The 18,254-nt window shown below is 47.7% G+C and overlaps 1 protein-coding gene and 1 long non-coding RNA gene across 3 annotated transcripts in view; one reads left to right on the top strand and one right to left on the bottom strand.

The window, feature by feature from the left end:
• The window catches only part of Setd7 (SET domain containing (lysine methyltransferase) 7), a 45,506-nt gene extending 33,038 nt beyond the window's left edge, over positions 1-12,468 (top strand). Inside the window, exons 7-8 of the mRNA NM_080793.5 lie at positions 784-941; positions 6,299-12,468. Coding sequence (NP_542983.3) covers positions 784-941; positions 6,299-6,479 — 339 coding nt within the window. The 3' untranslated portion in view covers positions 6,480-12,468. The remainder of the gene's footprint in view (positions 1-783; positions 942-6,298) is intronic.
• A 623-nt stretch (positions 12,469-13,091) lies between these two features.
• Positions 13,092-16,798, bottom strand: Gm36008. 2 transcript variants are annotated; one of them, XR_003954701.1, is made up of 4 exons: positions 16,628-16,798; positions 14,304-14,357; positions 13,690-13,827; positions 13,092-13,131 (listed from the first exon to the last, which is right to left on the bottom strand). It is a non-coding gene; the product is annotated as a predicted gene, 36008 (long non-coding RNA). The 2 variants fall into 2 exon arrangements; XR_867255.1 differs by lacking the exon at positions 13,092-13,131 and having other exon boundaries at positions 13,483-13,827.
• Positions 16,799-18,254: the final 1,456 nt, after the last annotated feature.

Raw genomic sequence — 18,254 nt, 5'->3', positions numbered from 1 at the left:
AATAAGGATATCATTTTTTTTTTAAGCCAAAGGGCTGTTCTGCTGGCCTCCCAGTGTCCAGCCTGAGGCCTGGTGGTTGTGCTTGCTGTAGGTGATAAGTCACACACAGGTAGGGAAGCACACAGGCTTAGGGACTGTTTCCTGGTCCCCAATTCCTCTGCTGGAACAGAAATTCGGACCTTTTAATAAATGTCTTAAAAATGCATTTATGACTGGATAGTGTTGGTGCACTCCTTTAATCCCCTGCACTGGGGAAGCAGGGGCAGGAAGATCTCTGAGCTGTTTAAGGACAGCCAGGGCTACATAGAGAAACCATGTCTAGGAAAAAAAAAAAAAAAGGTTATTTGGAGGCATCATGAGCCACTGTTCAAGAGTGGAGACCAGAGCACAGTTTCCTGGAAATAGTTCTCACCTTCGACTGTGGCTCTGTGGACTGGACTCAGGAGGGCGGGCGTGGTCACGTGGTCGCGAGCAGCCGTACCCACCGAGCCATCTCCACAGCCTCTCCTCCGTTTATTTTAAGTTCAGGTCTATCTGATATTTTTGTGTGTCTTTGTAAAGGCTGGAAATCCTTTTCTTCTATCTGGAGTGAGGAGAATCCTATAAGCAGTGGGTTGAGGTGTCTGGTTGCACCGTCCTTGCGTGGGAAGACGTCTTGGCTGTCTTGCGTGTCTGCGGCGCTCTCACTGTGAAGTGTTAAGCTGAGTGAGTTAGCGCCTCTGACACGCTGCAAGCTTTGGTGAGGAAGGTTCTCTTCTAGCACGACTGCCCTGTGTTTTGCAGGTTGACAGCAGGGATTGGGCCCTAAATGGGAACACTCTCTCCCTGGACGAGGAGACAGTCATTGATGTGCCCGAGCCCTACAACCACGTGTCCAAGTACTGTGCCTCCTTGGGACACAAGGCCAATCACTCCTTCACTCCGAACTGCGTCTATGACCTGTAAGTAGGACGCAGTGGCTGCTGGGATCCGTGCAGAGGGGCCCCAGGGCTGGGGAGGGCATGGGAAAGGTCCCCAAGCTTCAGATGATGGTTGCTCTCACAGAATAACGGGGGGGGGGGGGGTTGCTGTGCCTTGTAGTTAAAGGCTCCAGATCTGAGCATCTTGTCTTCCAGCCGTGACATGAGAATGTGCTTTGAAAAGGAGAAACATCATAGAAATATGGTGGCTGTTTTATTGATATCCTTGCTTGCCCTTAGGTTTTTCCTCATCTAGGAATCACATCACAGGGCTGGGAGAGGGAAGGAGCCGTTAAGGCATTCAGGTGCTTGCTGCACAGGCATGAAGACTTGAGTTCAATCCCCACCCAGCACCCACATAGACAGCTAAGTGTTGGGAGCTCACTGGCTACCCAGCTTACCCTACTCAGGAAGTTCCAGGCCAGTGAGTAACCCAGTCTCAAAAAAACAAGCATTTGAAGGCCACACCTGAAGTCGCCCTTTGGCTTCCACATACATGTATGCACAGGAGCAGGCATGCCCTCACACGCGTGTATAGAAGTAATCTTACTGAGCATTTCTGCCCCACTCTAGCCTGTATAGCTCCCAAATAAAAGTCACAGAAACCTGGTATAAACAAACAAACAAACAAACAAAGTTTAAGATCTATTTATTTTATTTATATGAGTACACTGTAGCTATCTTCAGACACGCCAGAAGAGGGCATTGGGTTCTATTACAGATGGTTGTGAGCCACCATGTGGTTACTGGGAACTGAACTCAGGACCTCTGGGAGAGCAGTCGGTGCTCTTAACTGCTGAGCCATCTCTCCAGCCCTGATACTTTGATTAACAAGATGTAAGCCAGAAACCGGGCAGGTTCTAAGCTGATCTGACCTACATCCCTGTCGTAGGCCCTGTGTTACTTGCCAACTGAGTCTTCCTCTGTTTGCTGTGCTCATGTGACTTCAGGGCGATCAGGGAGATTTCCTCTTGGTCACGTGCTCATGGTCCATCCTGCGTCGTGGAGACCTCCTTCTCCTGCCTCTTTCCTTCTTTTCCTTCTTTCTCGGGTCCCTGCCCGAGATCCCCTACGCGACCTCAAGTCCTGCCTTCCTCTCTCCCCTTCACAGTCACAGGCATCACTGCGGAGCATTCTTTTACAGCACAGTGCTCAACACATTGCCCATGTCCAGACTGCAACCTGACCTTGGGGCACAGAGCTCAACGTGAATACACAGCGCCCAAGACCAATCTCAACGCACCCGTGCACACAGATCATGAGGTGGCAGTGTAGCTCAGCTATAGAGCGCAGCCTTCCCTGTGTGGTGCTTAGTTGCAGCCCCTCTGCTGTGCATGATCACAGCAAGACATGTCCAGAGCATGACTCTAGACATCTCGTCTGGGAGATCTTGCCAAAATTTGGGGCTTGCTAGGAAATGTCCCAAGACTTGTCCTTATAATGCCTCAGAAATCGTCCTGGCAGTGACCAGATTTCCTTGGCAGCCAGAAACAAGTACCTGGCGCTCCAACTGCTCCTAAAGGGCTAGCTGAAGTGGCAGAGGACATGCGCCATGTGAAACGAAGCTGACACTGTTAGTTGCAGGGGCTTTCACGGCTAGTGTGCATTTGGTTGGAGCTCAATCCCAGCTGTGCTGGCACAGCAGCAGCCCCTTAAAGCCACGGCAACTAACGGCCGAATACCACTCAGACCACTCCCTGCTTCACTGCAAGGATGGCTTTCTCCCCTAGGCAAGAGAGAACTGGAAACAGGAGAGACTTCTGTTTGTGCGAAATCGCTCTCCCGCTCAGCAGGTTTTGTTTGGGGGGTTTCTGTTTGTTTTCTTTGTGTTTGTTGCTGGTAGTTGTCTTTCAAGCCCAGTGTAGCCAAAAGTCAGTTACATGGGGGATGAGAAGTCTCTTTGGATAATAACCAAGTGTAAGCTTCAGATTACAGCTCCTAGCATCTGTGTGTTGTTCCTCGAGCCACTGGGCATTAACGTGCTCATTCACAGAAGTGAGAGAGAGCTTCCCCATGCTGCTTTACTAAGTCTGGCACAAAATGCCAGGACACAATTACACCAGTAAATACGGCACCACGTCTGTCAGCTAAGGTCCAGAGCTCTGTGGCCCAGGGGTTTGGGTTCCCTGCTACTTCTGCAGCCATGGCCTCTGAGCATTCATTCCAGGTCCCTCTCCACCTTTCCATCTTACCTTCCTGCCTGCCTGCCTGCCTGCCTGCCTGCCTGCCTGCCTGCCTGTCTGCCCCTTTGCCCCGGCCCTACTCTGGATGCTTTTCCTATTTTATCTCATTCTGTCCTCCATGGACCTTCCGGTCAGTTAGATCTCAGATCTGGAGGCAGAGTGGCCCCGGGCAGTAGGGCCCTAATGCCTTAACACCTGAAAATAAGTTCTTTCTTTCTTTTCTGTCTACTCAAACTAAGAACATGCTGGGTTATAGTGGTGGCCGCCTATAACTCTAATGCCTTCAAGTCTGAGGCAGGAGGAGGCTGAGTGCTTTAATCCCAGCACTGGGGAAGCAGAGGCAGGAGGATCTCTGTGAGTCTAATGCCAGCATGAGCTACATAGTGAGACCATGTCTCACTATGCAGAGGCAGGAGGATCTCTGTGAGTATAATGCCAGCATGAGCTACATAGTGAGACCATGTCTCACTATGCAGAGGCAGGAGGATCTCTGTGAGTATAATGCCAGCATGAGCTACATAGTGAGACCATGTCTCAAACAAACAAGCATCAACAACAACAACACATCAAAATAAAAAGACAACAAAGACAGTGAGCATGAGAGTAAAGCTACAAAAACATTGGAAAAAAAAGTCCTAAGCCCAAGATTTCAACATCAGGCTCCCCCCACCCCACCCCCACCCCTGGTAGATCTTCTAGAAAGTTAATCAAGGCTCCATTTCAGGAGCACTATTTAATTTTTATACTGAAATCATAGGATGCAAATTATAATGATGCATGTCAACTCAAAGACAGAATTGTCTGGCATGCTAGCGCAAATGTTCAATCCTAGCTAGCACTCAGTAGTCAGAGGCAGGAGGTTGTCTCTGAGTTCAGAGATAGCCTGGTCTACAGTGGGTTCCTAGCAAGCCAGAGCTACACAGTAATACTCTTCTGTCTGCTTTCTATCTCTGTGAAGAGGCACCATGACCACAGCAACTCATACAAAGGAAAACATTTTCCTGGTGCTAGGAAACATTTTCAGAGGGTTAGTCCATTGTCATCGTGAGGGAGCATGGTGGTAGGCGGCAGACATGGTGCTGGAGAGGTTGGCACCAGGAAGAAAGAGTGATACTGGGCCTGGCTTGAGCATCTGACACACCAAAGCCCACCCCCAGTGACACACTTCCTCCAACAAGGCCACACCTCCCTGTGAGCCTATAGGGGCTGTTTTCATTCAAACTACCATAACTATCCATACATGCATACATGCAAATGGATTTTAATCAACTCTATTAATATGACCCGGCCAGCATTCCAATGGCCGAGTCCTATGGATTTATTTAATCAGCTCTTGCACAATTGCTGAGAGATTACCCCTAACCTATTTTTCTAACACTCCACTAGCTATTTCCCAGCTGCTCTCCCCATGGTACTTGCTGTTCGAGTCTTGCCCAAGTTAATTCTGCTCCAGCAGTCTGCCCTGGGGTGTAGTTCACTGGGCATGTGCTGCTGGCCCATCACATCCGACGGGAAGCTCCTGTTCTCCTTCACCCCTCCTTCCACTGTCCCTTCCTGAGCCTCCCAGCCCAGTAACTGAAACTCCGCCCACCTCTACTCTCCCCAGTAACTGGCTGTAGCCACCTTTATTTAACCAATCGGTTTAAATTGGAAAGCAAGGTTTATATAGCATCACTTGGTGAATGTGAGGATCTGCTCGTCGGGAGTAACCGAATTTTGGGGTCCAGTGTTTAGCATTTGTATATACAGCACCAGACCAACGCCCAACACATACATACATACATACATACATACATACATACATACATACAAGACTGTGATGTTATGGTGCTGGAGATCTGTGTGCCAGCAAGTACTCTACCGCTAGGTATATCCTCTACTCAAAGCCACAGTTTTAACAGAGTTCTGAATCCATGGTCTGGATATCTTCTTCGTGGAGAAGCATGATCTTAGATCACTTACATGTTCACATACACATGTATGTGCACACATGTACTCATATGAATGCCCACCCATGGCTTTATAAGTGCTGTTCACATATTCACATACATGCATGCACACATCCCTACATACATAACCACACATGTGCATGTTTACATTCATAGTAGCTGACAGCAGAGTCTCAGTTTGTGAGAGCCACTATGTTAGGGACATGCTACATGAGACCCCATTTTCTCACCACAGAGACCATCTAGGGAAAGTCTTACTAGTGTCGTTATGATTCTATAGATCAGGAAAGTGAAATTCAGGAACATGCGAGAACACGGTGATACGTATGAAACCAGAACTTAACAGCCAACCAAAACTCTTTGACGCCCAAGTTAAATGCCCCTTTCATGAAGCATGATAGCCATGTAGGATGGCTAGAGTGTTCTTTGGTGTCAAGTAGAAGGTGTGCATTTTTATACCACATAGAAGTTATCCCAAACCACCTACACATGTCTGGGAGCATAGCCCAGAGAGAGCGCTTGGTCACTGGTTCTATTCCAGTGATCTAAGAAAACACTAGACACACACCTTTCTCCACAAACAGAGGAGCCAGCTAAATACTTAGCTCCCTCAGGCCCTAGAGGCCAATCTGATTTATGGCTGGCTTTTCCCCATGTGATGTGTTGTCCTCTGTCCCTTGCTAATCATGGGGGGTCTGCATGAAGGATGAGGGCTAGCAACTAGCTTAGCCGCTAAAGGCACTTGTCACCAAGCCTATTGTGTTTGATCCCTGGAACCCACATGGTTGAAGGAAAGGAGCGACTTCTCCAAGTTGTCCTCTGACCTCTCTCTCCAATATGTGCTGGGGTGTTCTGGGAGATTTGGGGTTTTAATTTTAGGACAGGATGTTGTATAATCCCAGTCTGGCCTCAGACTCACTATGAAGCCAAGAGACTGATTCCCCTCCCCCACCTCCCGAGCACTAGGACCACCATGCCTGGTTTATGGTTATGCTGAGACGAGCCTTGGGCCCCATATGTGTTAGATGAACACTTTACCAGCTGAGCCTTCCACCCCAGACTGCCTAGAGTGGGTGCTGAAGCTGGTGGGGGTGTGCCCCTTCTCTGAGAACTCGGGAGTGACACCCAGTGCATGTGGGTGAGCCGCTCCCTTGGCACTGAGGTCCTCGGTTGACCCAAGAGTGACCTTTCCCGTCTTAATGTTTAGGTTTGTCCACCCCCGTTTCGGGCCGATCAAGTGCATCCGCACCCTGCGAGCTGTGGAGGCCGAGGAAGAGCTGACCGTTGCCTACGGCTATGACCACAGCCCCCCGGGGAAGAGTGGGCCTGAAGCCCCCGAGTGGTATCAAGTGGAGCTGAAGGCCTTCCAGGCCACCCAGCAGAAGTGAAAGGCTTGGCACTGGGTCCCAGAGACCTGGAGTAGAAACTTGGATCTATGCACTACATTTATCTGACAACGGGACAACCAGGGACTATTCATGCCATGACATCACATCCTCTCACCCTGCGTTAGCAACGACTCTCTCTCTCTCTCTCTCTCTCTCTCTCTCTCTCTCTCCCCCCCCCCTCTCTCTCTCTCTCGCATACTAACTAGGTTTGACTGTATTACTCGTACCAGATTTAAAATTAGCTAGCCTTGCCACAACGCCCTACTGAGAGGTACTGTCGAACTGTAGACAGCATGATGTTCTTTGATGGTGAAAGTCTAAATCTGGACCGTGTTCAGAGATACCAAATGATGAGGCTGAAAAGGGGAAACGGGGTTCTTCAGTCTCTTCTTCTTCTTTTTATTTTTTTTTCCATGATGTTTTCTCTATGGCCAGTGCAAATGGTGTTGTCACCCTTGCATGTTGCCAACCGCAGGGCAGGAAGCAATTACATCTTTATATACACGTAGGGTCATTTGCCTTTTAACCTTTGATCTGTATCTCTTGCAGTAGAATGGCTTTGTTTTTGTTGTTCCTCTCCTAGTGACCCGAAGCCCAGTGTTTTGAGTAATTTCTTTAGCTTCACTATACTAGCTATACTTTACAAGAGAAAGCTTCCACTTGGATTTTGCATTTGTAGCAGCGTACAGGTCTCTCTGGTCCTTTCTCTGCCATTTCACTCTTACGTCCTGATATAAAGTCCTGGCTCCTAGGGCCAGACTGTTATTTATAGACTTACTATTCTCGCATGTAAACAAGGATATCTTTGCTTTCAGATGTGAGAAGAAATGGATTTACCTTGTTTGCATCAAGTTATGGAAGGGTTTTAAGATACACTTTCAGGAAGAAGAGAGGGAAGTTATATCTAAGCAGTTGTTATGGCAACTTTGCAGTATCTCCAGTAGTGTTGCTAATTTTTTCTTCTTCTTGGGTACACATTAATTGTACATAACCTAGTACAGTCTGGCTTGTGACACACACAGCTCATTGAATTCAAACACAATAGCCAGTGTGCATTCTAAGGCAGAATGCAAAATTCTCTTTGAAATCAGTGTCACGAAGGCAGACATGCTGATATCGATAGGTACAAATCAGATCTCTAGCTAAGGCTTCTCGTCACAGCGGATTTCAAAGCATTTAGCTGCTTCCAAGAGTTCACACCTGCGCGGTTAATCCCGCTAGCGTCTCAGCCTCCTCAAGCCATATGTAATCACAATTGCAGAAGTACAGAGAAAACCCCATTATTTTACTTTAGCACATTAGATCTGTAATGTAACTGGGTCGCTCTGAATGAATGCCGAGTTTGGGGAACACTCCCCTCCCCCAAGGTGTCCATCACCGAGAAGGCCTGGGAACAACAGTTGCTGAAGCCGGTAGCTGTCCACAGTGCTACCTGTGGCCTGTGTCGGTTTAGGCTTAAAAGCTAAAGCTTTCCAAGCTGCAATAAAGGGCTCTGGGAAAGGGGAGAGATGCTTGGGAGTAGGTGGAAATGGAGAGAGGAGACAGGTAGAGAGCGGTTTGATATTCTGTGGTCAGTTGCATCTTGGTCTTCACAACTTTCAGGAGTGCTTTATCTGGGGCTGCGACACAGCTTTTCCATCAAGAGCCCCAGGTGGAGAACTCAGCCCTCAGTTGTGATAGCCACCCCTGGGCTCTTTCACAAGCTTCCTGACATACCTACCGTCAGGCTCTGCACCCAGGTGACGATGCTGCCCGGGAGTGCTAGTCACATCCCTGTTTGAAAGCTTAAGGAGCGAGTTCCCTCGGGAGAAACGTCCTCTGGACTTTCGAGGAGCCTCCTGCAAAGAGGACTGAATAGTTTTCAGACTGCAAGTCAGCAGGATAGGATGGCTTCTATTCTGTAGAAAGACACCATTCAGTAAACTCTGACAGGAGGCTGAGTCTGTGGGTTCAGATTCTGAGAGGAGCTTTTCTGTAAATGTGCCCAAAGAGAGTTGGCTGCTTTGGGGAGAACAATGGCTGAACTTCAGTGACCAGATGAGAAGGAGGACGGAGGACGAGAGAACAGGTTCCACCTCCAATCGCCCAGGCTCACAGGATTTCACACCTGGGGATGGAACCTTAGCCTCAGTTGCTGTAGGGGCTCAACCTCTATCCTAAAGGGCTACTCTAGCAATCTCATCCAAATGGGACTCAAAAACAATTTGGGGGGGCTTAAGGGCCAGCAAAAAACGTTTAGCAGGTAAAGGTGCTGTTGGCAAGCCGATGGCCTGAGTTAAGCCTTAGGACATATATAGTAGGAGAGAAACAACTCCTGAAGGCTAGCCTCTGACCACACCCAGCATGGCACGCACCCGCCCCTCCACACACACACACACACACACACATGTGGCTGGGAAACCGATCTACTTTTCCCATCCCACAGTGGAGGAAGACACACTGGACTTCAAACCCAGCAGCAATGTGTCGGTGACCCTTAGACACAGGAAGCAGACCCTCAGAGCCGAGCCTCCCTGTCTCCCCTCGCCCTGGGTTCCTGGTGCCTTTCAGCTCCTTTTCTTCTGCTGTGTGAGAAGCCTGGGTGTGTGTGTGCAGAATGGCAGCCCAGCCGATTGCTCCACCTCTTTCCTTATGTCTTAAGTTCCTCTTCTCTCTTGCTGGACTCTGTGCCTTTCCCTGACTGTGACCCATTCCAGTCACTGCCCCTGCCTCCGCCTTCTCTATCCCTCTCCCTCCCTCTTCCTTTCCCTCCCTCTTCCTTTTACTCCCTCTTCCTCCCTCTTCTTCTCCCTCTCCCTCCCCTCCCCCTTCCCTTGCTTTCCCTTCCCCCTCCCTCCCCTTCCCCCTCCCCTTCTCTCTTCCTCTCTCCAAGTTACCAAGCATAGGTAACTTGCTTAGTCATAGGTTGCAACTGTTAAAGAGGCCAGAACCTCACTGTGGAGAAGAGAAGCAGACAGCATAGGCGCTGCATAGAGAATTAGCTGCTGAGGGAGGTTGGGGTTTGCTCCTTGCTTGAACCAAAACAGAAAAGCCTCCGAATGTGCCTTCTACTGTAGAAGGACATAGGAAGCGGGCAAGTCTGGTCTTCTCTCAGGATCATAATCACAAACAGCCATGATTGAGATTCTGTGTGGTAGAGAAGAAAAAGAACTGTGCGCTGTCTTCCTGACAGCTGGCGCTTGTGGGCTTACCTGCCTGACGTCAGCACGGGTCTCGAGAGGCCTCATTCAGAGCTGTCTCAGTCCAACCCTGCATGACTTGACCCATCTTTAGCATCTTTCCTATGCTGAACTATTATTGCCTTGTGTTAGAGTTAGGAGTTAGGACTAGGAACTAATCCATGGAGCACGTCCCCCCTAACTGGGGCATACGCTGGAACTAACAGAAGCAAAAGAAAGAACTGAAATTAGGACACAAAAGAATGATAAGGTTACAGAGTAACAGGCGGAAGACTTGAGTTTCTTAGTACAGATTCTTATTTTAATCCTCTCAATCCCTGACCTCTCCAGCAACTAAAAAGGAAACCTTTTTTTTTTTTTTGTCAAGGCCTCTTTGAACCTGACTGGGACTAGAGTTCAGCCTCATTCCCCTTTGGGGTTCATCAGTCTTGAAAAACTGTTTCCTTATCACCAACCCTCACACACACACACACACCCACACACCAACAAGGCCATGTAATCATTTACAACATTTAATTGTGACAATTAAAGTTGCGTTGAGCAGCAAATACAGCTCAAAGTCCAACATCTGCCTAGCAGCTAGAGGCCCTGGCTTACGTCCCTAGTACTGGGAGTGGAAGGGTCAATTGTGAACACTGAAATAAAAGGTTGTCTTCGTGAGACAGTATGTGACACTTTTATTAATTTTACTTAATTGGTTTAAGAAAAAAAATCTAAATTTCTCACTGCAAAAATGCACTTCTACATTTTCCAAGAAGGTCAAGAGTTCTAGGCTTTGGTTATTCTCAAACAGCCACCTCAAATTCTGTCTTCAAAGTAGAGATTTAGAATCCAGACATCTTTTATTTTAGACAAACAAGCAAAACTATGTTGCAAGATGGAGAGTCGCAATGTTTCTTTGCTGCAGATCAAAGGTTCACAAATATCTTCAATTTCCAGGTACAGGGAGGTACCTTGATAGATTCCCGCCCTGAGGCTTGCATTGCTGCAGCGGGGCAGCGGGGCTTGGATTGCTTTCCCTTCTAAAATTTTAAGCTTTGGTGTCAGTGTTTTTTGGGTTTTAGTTTTGGAGGGTTGTTTTTGGTTTTGGTTTGGTTTTGCCGGGGTTGGGGAGGGGAGGGGAGGGGTGGTGATTTTTGTTTTCAAAAAGACTCAATTTTGTAAGTTTTATTTTGCCAAACATGTGCATACATATTCAAAGCAATGAAACTATTTCAAGCCATAAAGCCGCAGGGGTGGAGCCCTTTCCACAAATTTTAATGTGTTTGTATGTAAATAGCTGTTTGTATGAAATATTTTCATGGTAGAATGAATATATTTAAATGAAGTTGAATTATTCCAGTGCTATTTAAACACAGGACAAAAATTTTTGGTGAGAATTATCTGAGTCTATTGAGATATAATGCAGATCAATTTTCATTTTTAGAAATCAAAAAGCCTACAAACCGCTCTGACTGATGACCACCTCCTGGTGGGGTGGCGTCCGATGTGAGGTAGGCTTCCCCAGTGCCTCAGCCGCTTTCTGGTGGTAAGTTCGGTGCTAAAGGAGACGTGTTTACCTTTTAGTGATTCCCGCAGGCCTCTGAGGGGCCTGAGAGCGAATCGAGGCGTTAGAGACACCGGTGCAGTTATACGAGCACAATTATTTTTGCAGGGCAGCAGAATCAGAAGCCAGACTTGTAAACCTCGGAGCTGGGTTTCCCGGCTACCTTCACTCGCCACCCCTAACTGCCTAGTCACGATGTCAGGGAAGCTACCCTCAGTGGAGTTGGGGTCTGGACCCCGGGGTGGGACTTCACAGAGTTACCAATGCTTTTTGCCTTCTGACCTCCCTCTCCTCGAGGGAGGAGGCGAGCAGCCGCTGGCAGGGGCCATCCTCAGCACAGTCCTTATCCAGTCTCAGCTCTGGAAGACTATGCATCTAAGCACCCGACTTCAGCCAGAGAGGGAGACTTCCGTGGATAATGGAAACCCTTGATTCCTGTCTGTGATTTTACACGCAGTTGTTAAATGTCATTTTAATATGAAGACCATTCATGTACCTAATACCTTCCAACTCTTGAGTTACTGGAAAGAAAAACAAAACAAACAAACAAAAAATCCTTTACAAAATGATATTTCACTTGAGTGCGTTCCCCAACCCACCTTTGGCCCTGGGTTATAACAAAACAATAATCTGACAAATTTCACTGTGTACGCTAGCAATATGAACACTGAGCCAGTGCCCCCTTACCTATCTACTTGGTTACTATAATTATTCTTGATGCTACAGGGGCTATGTACGTCACACCTGGTGGTTGCATAAGCGAGTTATGAAGTTATGTCCACGATTCTTGGCTCCTTTCTTCAAATGTTTTCTTTTTTTTTTCCTCTTGGTTTTTCTATGTTCTCTTTCTATCCTACGAGGCATTTTCTTGGGTTGTGAGGTACGTTTATGGAGTGGAAGCCAGGGGGTTATGCTTTCGGCCTTGATTGTAACCAAAAGTCAACCCATCACAGTTAAAAAGAAAAAAAAACCATCTTTGGTCTTTTGTGGAATTTGAACTAAATCTATGAGCCTTATTCAATATATAATTCTATGATTTTTTTTTTAATTACGGGAAATCAATGGAAGATGTTTACATGAGTAATGTTTGCCCTTACTGTGTTATGAATGAATTTTTTGTAGTGTGTCTGGGCGCATGTGCAAGAAAGTAGGAAAAATGTTTCTGAAACAAAACTTGACAAATATTTGTAATGAAAAGTAAACTTAAAGATTGCTATAATTGCGCTATAGAAACAATGCAAGTATTAAACAAAATATACAATCTCCTGTTGTCAGTTTTGTTTTGTTTTGTTTTGTTTTTTAGTTGTCTAGGCAAGAAAAGCAGCAACAGTGCCCATAGACTGTGCCTTCCTGTGTATTTAAATTACTAAATGAACTTTACATTGGAAGTTTGTTTAGAAATTCTTAATACAGGGATGGGGCCAAGGTGACTCAGTGGTTTAGATGACACACTGCCTGGGCCTTTGATCCCAACACTTGGGAGGAAAACACAGATCTGAGTTTGAGGCCAGCCTGGTCTACAGAGGGAGTTTCAGGACAGCCAGGGCTACACAGTGAGACCCTGTCTCAGAAAAACAAAAACAATCACAACAATAAACAAAAAAGATTACACAGTGCTCACTGCTCTCCCAGGGGACCGGGGTTGCCAGAACCTGTGTCCGATGGCTCACAGCTGCCACTCCAACTCCAGGGATCCTCGGGGTCATGGCCTCTTCTGACCTCTGCAGCTCATGTGCACGTGTGCATATAACTTCCCATAGACACACACTTATCCACTTAATTAAAAGTAAAATGGATTGGGCTGGAGAGATGGCTTCGTGGTTAAGAGCACTGACTGTTCTTCCGGAAGTCCTGAGTTCAATTCCCAGCAACCACATGGTGGCTCGCAACCATCCATAATGAGATCGGATGCTCTCTTCTGGAGTGTCTGAAGGAAAATGGTTCTTTAAAATAAAATCTTAAAGATCTTAAGACCAGCTTAGATGGCTCAGCAGGTAAAGGTGCTTGCCACCAAGCCTAATTAATGGGCTGAACTCAACTCCTGGGACGCACCCAAAAGATGACAAGAAAAGAACCTACTCCTGCAAGTTATCTCTGACTGCCACATATATACTGTGGCACAGATGCCCCTTGCCAGTAATCGCAAAAGTTTAGCTTTAAAAAGAGAAAGCATGGGCTGGAGAGATGGCTCAGTGGTTAAGAGCGCTGTCTGCTCTTCCAGAGATCCTGAGTTCAATTCCCAGCAACCACATGGCTCACAACCATCTGTAATGAGATCTGATGCCCTCTTCTGATGTGTCAGCAACAAGATGCTCATACAACACTAAGTATTTTTTAGAAAGAAAGGAAGGGAGGGAGGGAGGGAGGAAGGAAGGAAGGAAGGAAGGAAGGAAGGAAAACATTTCCCACAACCCCTTTCTTCTTTTCTAGGAGAGCAGGGACTCTAGGCTCCAGCAAGTTAGCCATAGCTAACAAGGATACTCACTCCCCACCGATGACAAGTGCTCAGGGGTCAGTGTCTTCCTGGATGTGTAGGGCACACGCTTACTTATGGCAGAATGTAAAGCCATGTTCATCCATCTGACATCTCTTTAGCTTTCCATATGGCAGGCCCAGAGGCTGTCTGCAAGTGGGAAGCAGAGCGTTGATTAACAAGCCTCACAGTGACCAAATGTGCGCTCCTGGGTAGGCTTGGGCGAAGAAGAGTCAAGGAGCTGGGGAAGGGCTGAACCTTGTAGCTCAGAGCTTTCCTGAGGGTGAGGAAAACAAAAACAAAAAACATTCCAGGCTAGGGAGAGACACCCATCCCCTACCCCCCGCCCCCCGAGCCTGAAATAATTGTGTGTGGATTTCTCAGGAACCTTAGTAGAAGTCAGGGCTGGCAGCAGAGAGGAAGGAGTGGGCTGGGGTACCCAGTGAGCAGCTGGGAATTGTGTTCCTAAAGACCTGGAAGCCTTTTCCCAGAAAGCCACCCAGTGGAGTGAAGAAGCTATGTTTGTCTTCACAAAGCAATTTTGTTCAACTGAGCTTATTGCAGTTTTTAGAAACAGTCTTGTTTCGTTGGTTGGGAAGTATTTTAAATCACATTTATTTGCTTACCAGGAAGAGGGATGAGGTGAGTGCATTTGTCCCGTGGAGGGTGGGTGTCGGTCCCTGTGGGTCAGAAGATGACTTTAACGGTGTTAGTTCTCCCCTTCAATCAGTTTCCCCAGGGATCTAACAGGGGCTGTCAACAAGCACAGCTACCCACTGAGCCATCTGGCCACCTCTCTGGTTTTCTGAGTCAGGGTCTGGCTATGTTGCGCAGAGTGGCCTCAAACTGTGGGCAGTCCTCCTGCCTCCCAGGTTCTGGGATGACAAGCGTGTACTACTACTACTACTACATCTGGCTCAGAAACACTCTTGAAACCATGTTATTCCCCAGACCTTCCTCCCCTGTGTGGTGTGAAGACTCCGGTGAAGATGGAGGCCCTCGTGGAAGTGGGGAGTGGTGCTAAGGAGAGGCAGAGCTCCAGGTGCTTTTCTTCTTAACTTTTTATTGGTTCTTTGTGGATTTCACATCATGCACCCCAGTCCCACTCACCTCCCCTTCCCCTCATACCCTTGCAACCATCCCTCTCCACACCCTGTGGGAAGCCACATGTGCCGTTGCAGAGTGGCACTGACTACTGCTGGCCACCACGCATAAGTTTGGACAAACAACCAATGTGTACATATGCAGTAAAGTCTTTTGCAAAGACACTGCCTGGCCCGGGCATGAAAATGAGGCTTTGAGAGTATAACCAATCAGATGTGAGACATGCAAATGAGGTATGATAATGAGGCTCTGTGAGGTACAGAGAGAGAGAGTAGCCAATCAGATGAGGAACATGCAAATGAGGCTTAGTGCATAACCAATCCGGGTGTGAGACACGCCTTTCCTAGGCCTATATAAGCAGCACCAGTTCTGGGCTCGGGGTCTTTTCGCCTCTGCAATCAAGCTCTCCCAATAAACGTGTGCAGAAGGATCCTGTTGCAGCGTCGTCTGGCGTGCGCAAGAACACCCCAACAAAAACATCTCATTGTGGAAGCTTTAGTGTTGTCACAGTGTACCCCACAGTATACCCTTTTGCCCACACTTCTTTGCTTGCAGAGTCCTTGGTCAGGTGACAAGGCCTCTGGCTTCTGCTACTCTATCAATTACTGGAACCTCAATGGGACTCCTCTTGGATATACTGTTGTTGCTCTGTATCATGGAGATCCTGCAGTTTTGGATCTGCAGGACCAGGTCCTTCACGCACTCCAGCAGTTCATTGATGGGGTAGATGCTGGCATGGGCCAATTCGATGAAAGCCCTGGATCTGGGCCTGTGAAGTATCTACCCTGGGCAGCCTGCCACAACCACACCATAAGGGCAAGCTCTACTGCCCCATCCAGGCTGGCTCAACCGATGCCACCACCAGCAAGGGCAGGGCCAACTCTCCCACTCATGCTCCCTCATGCCTTCCGGGCTGGCTCATCTGCACCCACGCCATCAGGGCCAGCTCTACTATGCTGCCCAGGCCCATTGCAGAACCCAGTCTCCTTGGGATGTAACTTACAATAGCAATTGCTGGACAATGGAGTTAGGCTTTTAAAATGCAGACTTGGGACTGGAGACTTGCTGATCAAATATGAAGATTTCAGTTCAGATCCCTAAGGACCCACATAAAAAGCTAAGCTGTGGCCTCCACCTCAGCTGTTGATCTCAGGGGTGGGGCAGTGACAAGAGGGCCACTTTGGGCTTGCTGGCCACCAGCTCAGCTCCAGGTTCAGCGAGGAGAAATCCTGTCCCAGGAATAAGGCAAAGGGTGGTAATGACCAATACCCTTTTCTGAACTCAGGAAGCTTAGAATATACACCACACACACATATAGACACACAAATGTAAGGTTTGCTAATATTTAGGTATAATGATAAAGACGAGGACACAAGTGTCAGTGGAGAGACACTTTGTCAGTGACAGTTTTCACATCCTGTGTGGCCACACAGGGAAATACAAGATTGGCGAGGAGACAGAGGAATCTAGAGCCGATTAGGGCAAGCGCTTTGCCTGTGTCTTCTGCAAGGAGGACGTTGAGTCAGGGGAAGCACACCAGGGCTGTATTGGCTCTGGGGTGCAGGACCTTCCTGAGTTCAGACCTTGGGGTGAAAATGACAGAAGGTATCCTAGGACTGTAAGGAGATCACCGGAGATGTATCCCCCCCCCCGCCCCCATTCCACCCACGCTGTGCTGCCTTGCATGTTTTCTAGGGTTTGTAGTCGTAGGAAGTGAGTTGCCCTGGCCAGGCAAAGGCTCCAGAGCCAGTCTCCAGAACGGAAAAGAAGATGCTGGGAATGAATGAAGAGTGAGCCCTGTGCTTGGAGTCTGAGCGACTGAAGTGAGGAGAAAAATGAAAGTTACCTCCCATCCGCTGACTCCTTAGGGGCTCCCCGGAAATTGCCTTCACCCCTAGCTTTTGCTTCCCAGACAATCCTTGGCTTTCTCTGTGGCTCAGCGCCCTCTTGTGGCGAGAGCTTATCCTCCTATCATTTCCTAAGGCCTAGTTCCTACGTGTCTTCAAAAGAAACACAAAGGCCAGGCACATACCACTTGAGAAGGGAAACAGAGGCTGGAAAATCAGGAATTCAAGTCACCCTGGGCTATATCAAGGCTAGCCTGGGCTACATAAGAACTTCTCAAAACAAAAAACACAACAAACAAACAAAACAAAGAAGAATAAAAAGGAGAAGTCTGCCCAGGTGTGGCTGAGTGGCAGGACTGGGGGGGTGGGGGGTAGGGGGGCGCGCACGCGCACGCCCACACACCCACCCACCCACACACACACACACACACACACACACACACACACACGTGCTCAAACACACACGTGCTCAATCATGCACACATCACAAAGGACAAAACCAACTTTACCTAATCTTTTTCTTAATCACCAGATTGAACTTTGAATAGCTTCGTAATTGTTTTTAAAGCCCATATTTAAGACGGCTAATAGTACATTTGGTGCCTACAGTAAACTGCATCAAACAAAGCTGGTTTATATTTAAAGACAAAGATTCTTTTGTTTGGTATGGTTTGGGGTTTGGGGTTTGATTTTCAAGACAAAGTTTCTCTGTGTCCTGGAACTCACTCTGTAGACTAGGCTGGCCTCAGAACCCAGAAATCCACCCGCCTCAACCTCCCAAATGCTGGGATTAAAGGAGTGTGCCACCACCATCCAGAGGTGTTTTTTTATTTTGTTTTGTTTTGTTTTGTTTTTTGTTTTTGTTTTTTTTAAGTCTCCAGGCACTTTAAGGTGCTTTAGCTAGAATGCAGTTATGCGCCCATTAGTCCTAAAGGCTCTAAACCCTGAACTTCCCTATGTCATCTTCAGTGCTCAGTCCCTGCTGCAGAGAGAGTCCTGGTTCATGGACGATGTTGTCTTCGCCTTCATCATATGCACCAAACACAAGGAATTAAATCAAGTTACAGGTAGTAGGCAGCTTCATGGATTTCTTCTTGATTCCAGGCTCCAGCTGCTCTCTGGCAGAGAGCACACCTCTCTAAAATAGGGACGTCTTGGGCACCTGTACCCAGAGCTGGAGATAAGCAAGGCATGGCAGCACATGCCTTTAATCCTAGCACACAGGAGGCAAGGGGATCTATAGATGAGCTCAAGGCTAGCATAGTCTACACAGCAAGTTCCAGGGGTAACCAGGGCTACCTAGTGAGACAGTCATCTCAAAAAAAAAAAAAGCTTGAAATGAAAATTAAGTCAGGGATGGCCGGATGGCTCAGTGGGGAAAGGCACCTGCTGCTACTGTGGCACCTGGGGCCCTGTGTTCAGTCCCCGAGTGGAGGAAAGAGAGCACAGACTCCTGGGAGTGGTCCTCTCACCTCCACATGTGTACAAACATGCATGTACAAAAATAAATTAAAATGTGATTTAACATTTTAATCTCTCTCTGTGTCTCTGTCTCTGTCTCTGTCTCTGTCTCTCTCTCTCTCTCTCTCTCTCTCTCTCTCTCTGTGTGTGTGTGTGTGTGTGTGT

The sequence above is a fragment of the Mus musculus genome, chromosome 3 (genome assembly GCF_000001635.26).
Source record: "Mus musculus strain C57BL/6J chromosome 3, GRCm38.p6 C57BL/6J".
NCBI lineage: Eukaryota > Metazoa > Chordata > Mammalia > Rodentia > Muridae > Mus > Mus musculus.
Note: the sequence above shows the minus strand (reverse complement) of the source record. Positions and strands in the feature narration are given on the sequence as shown.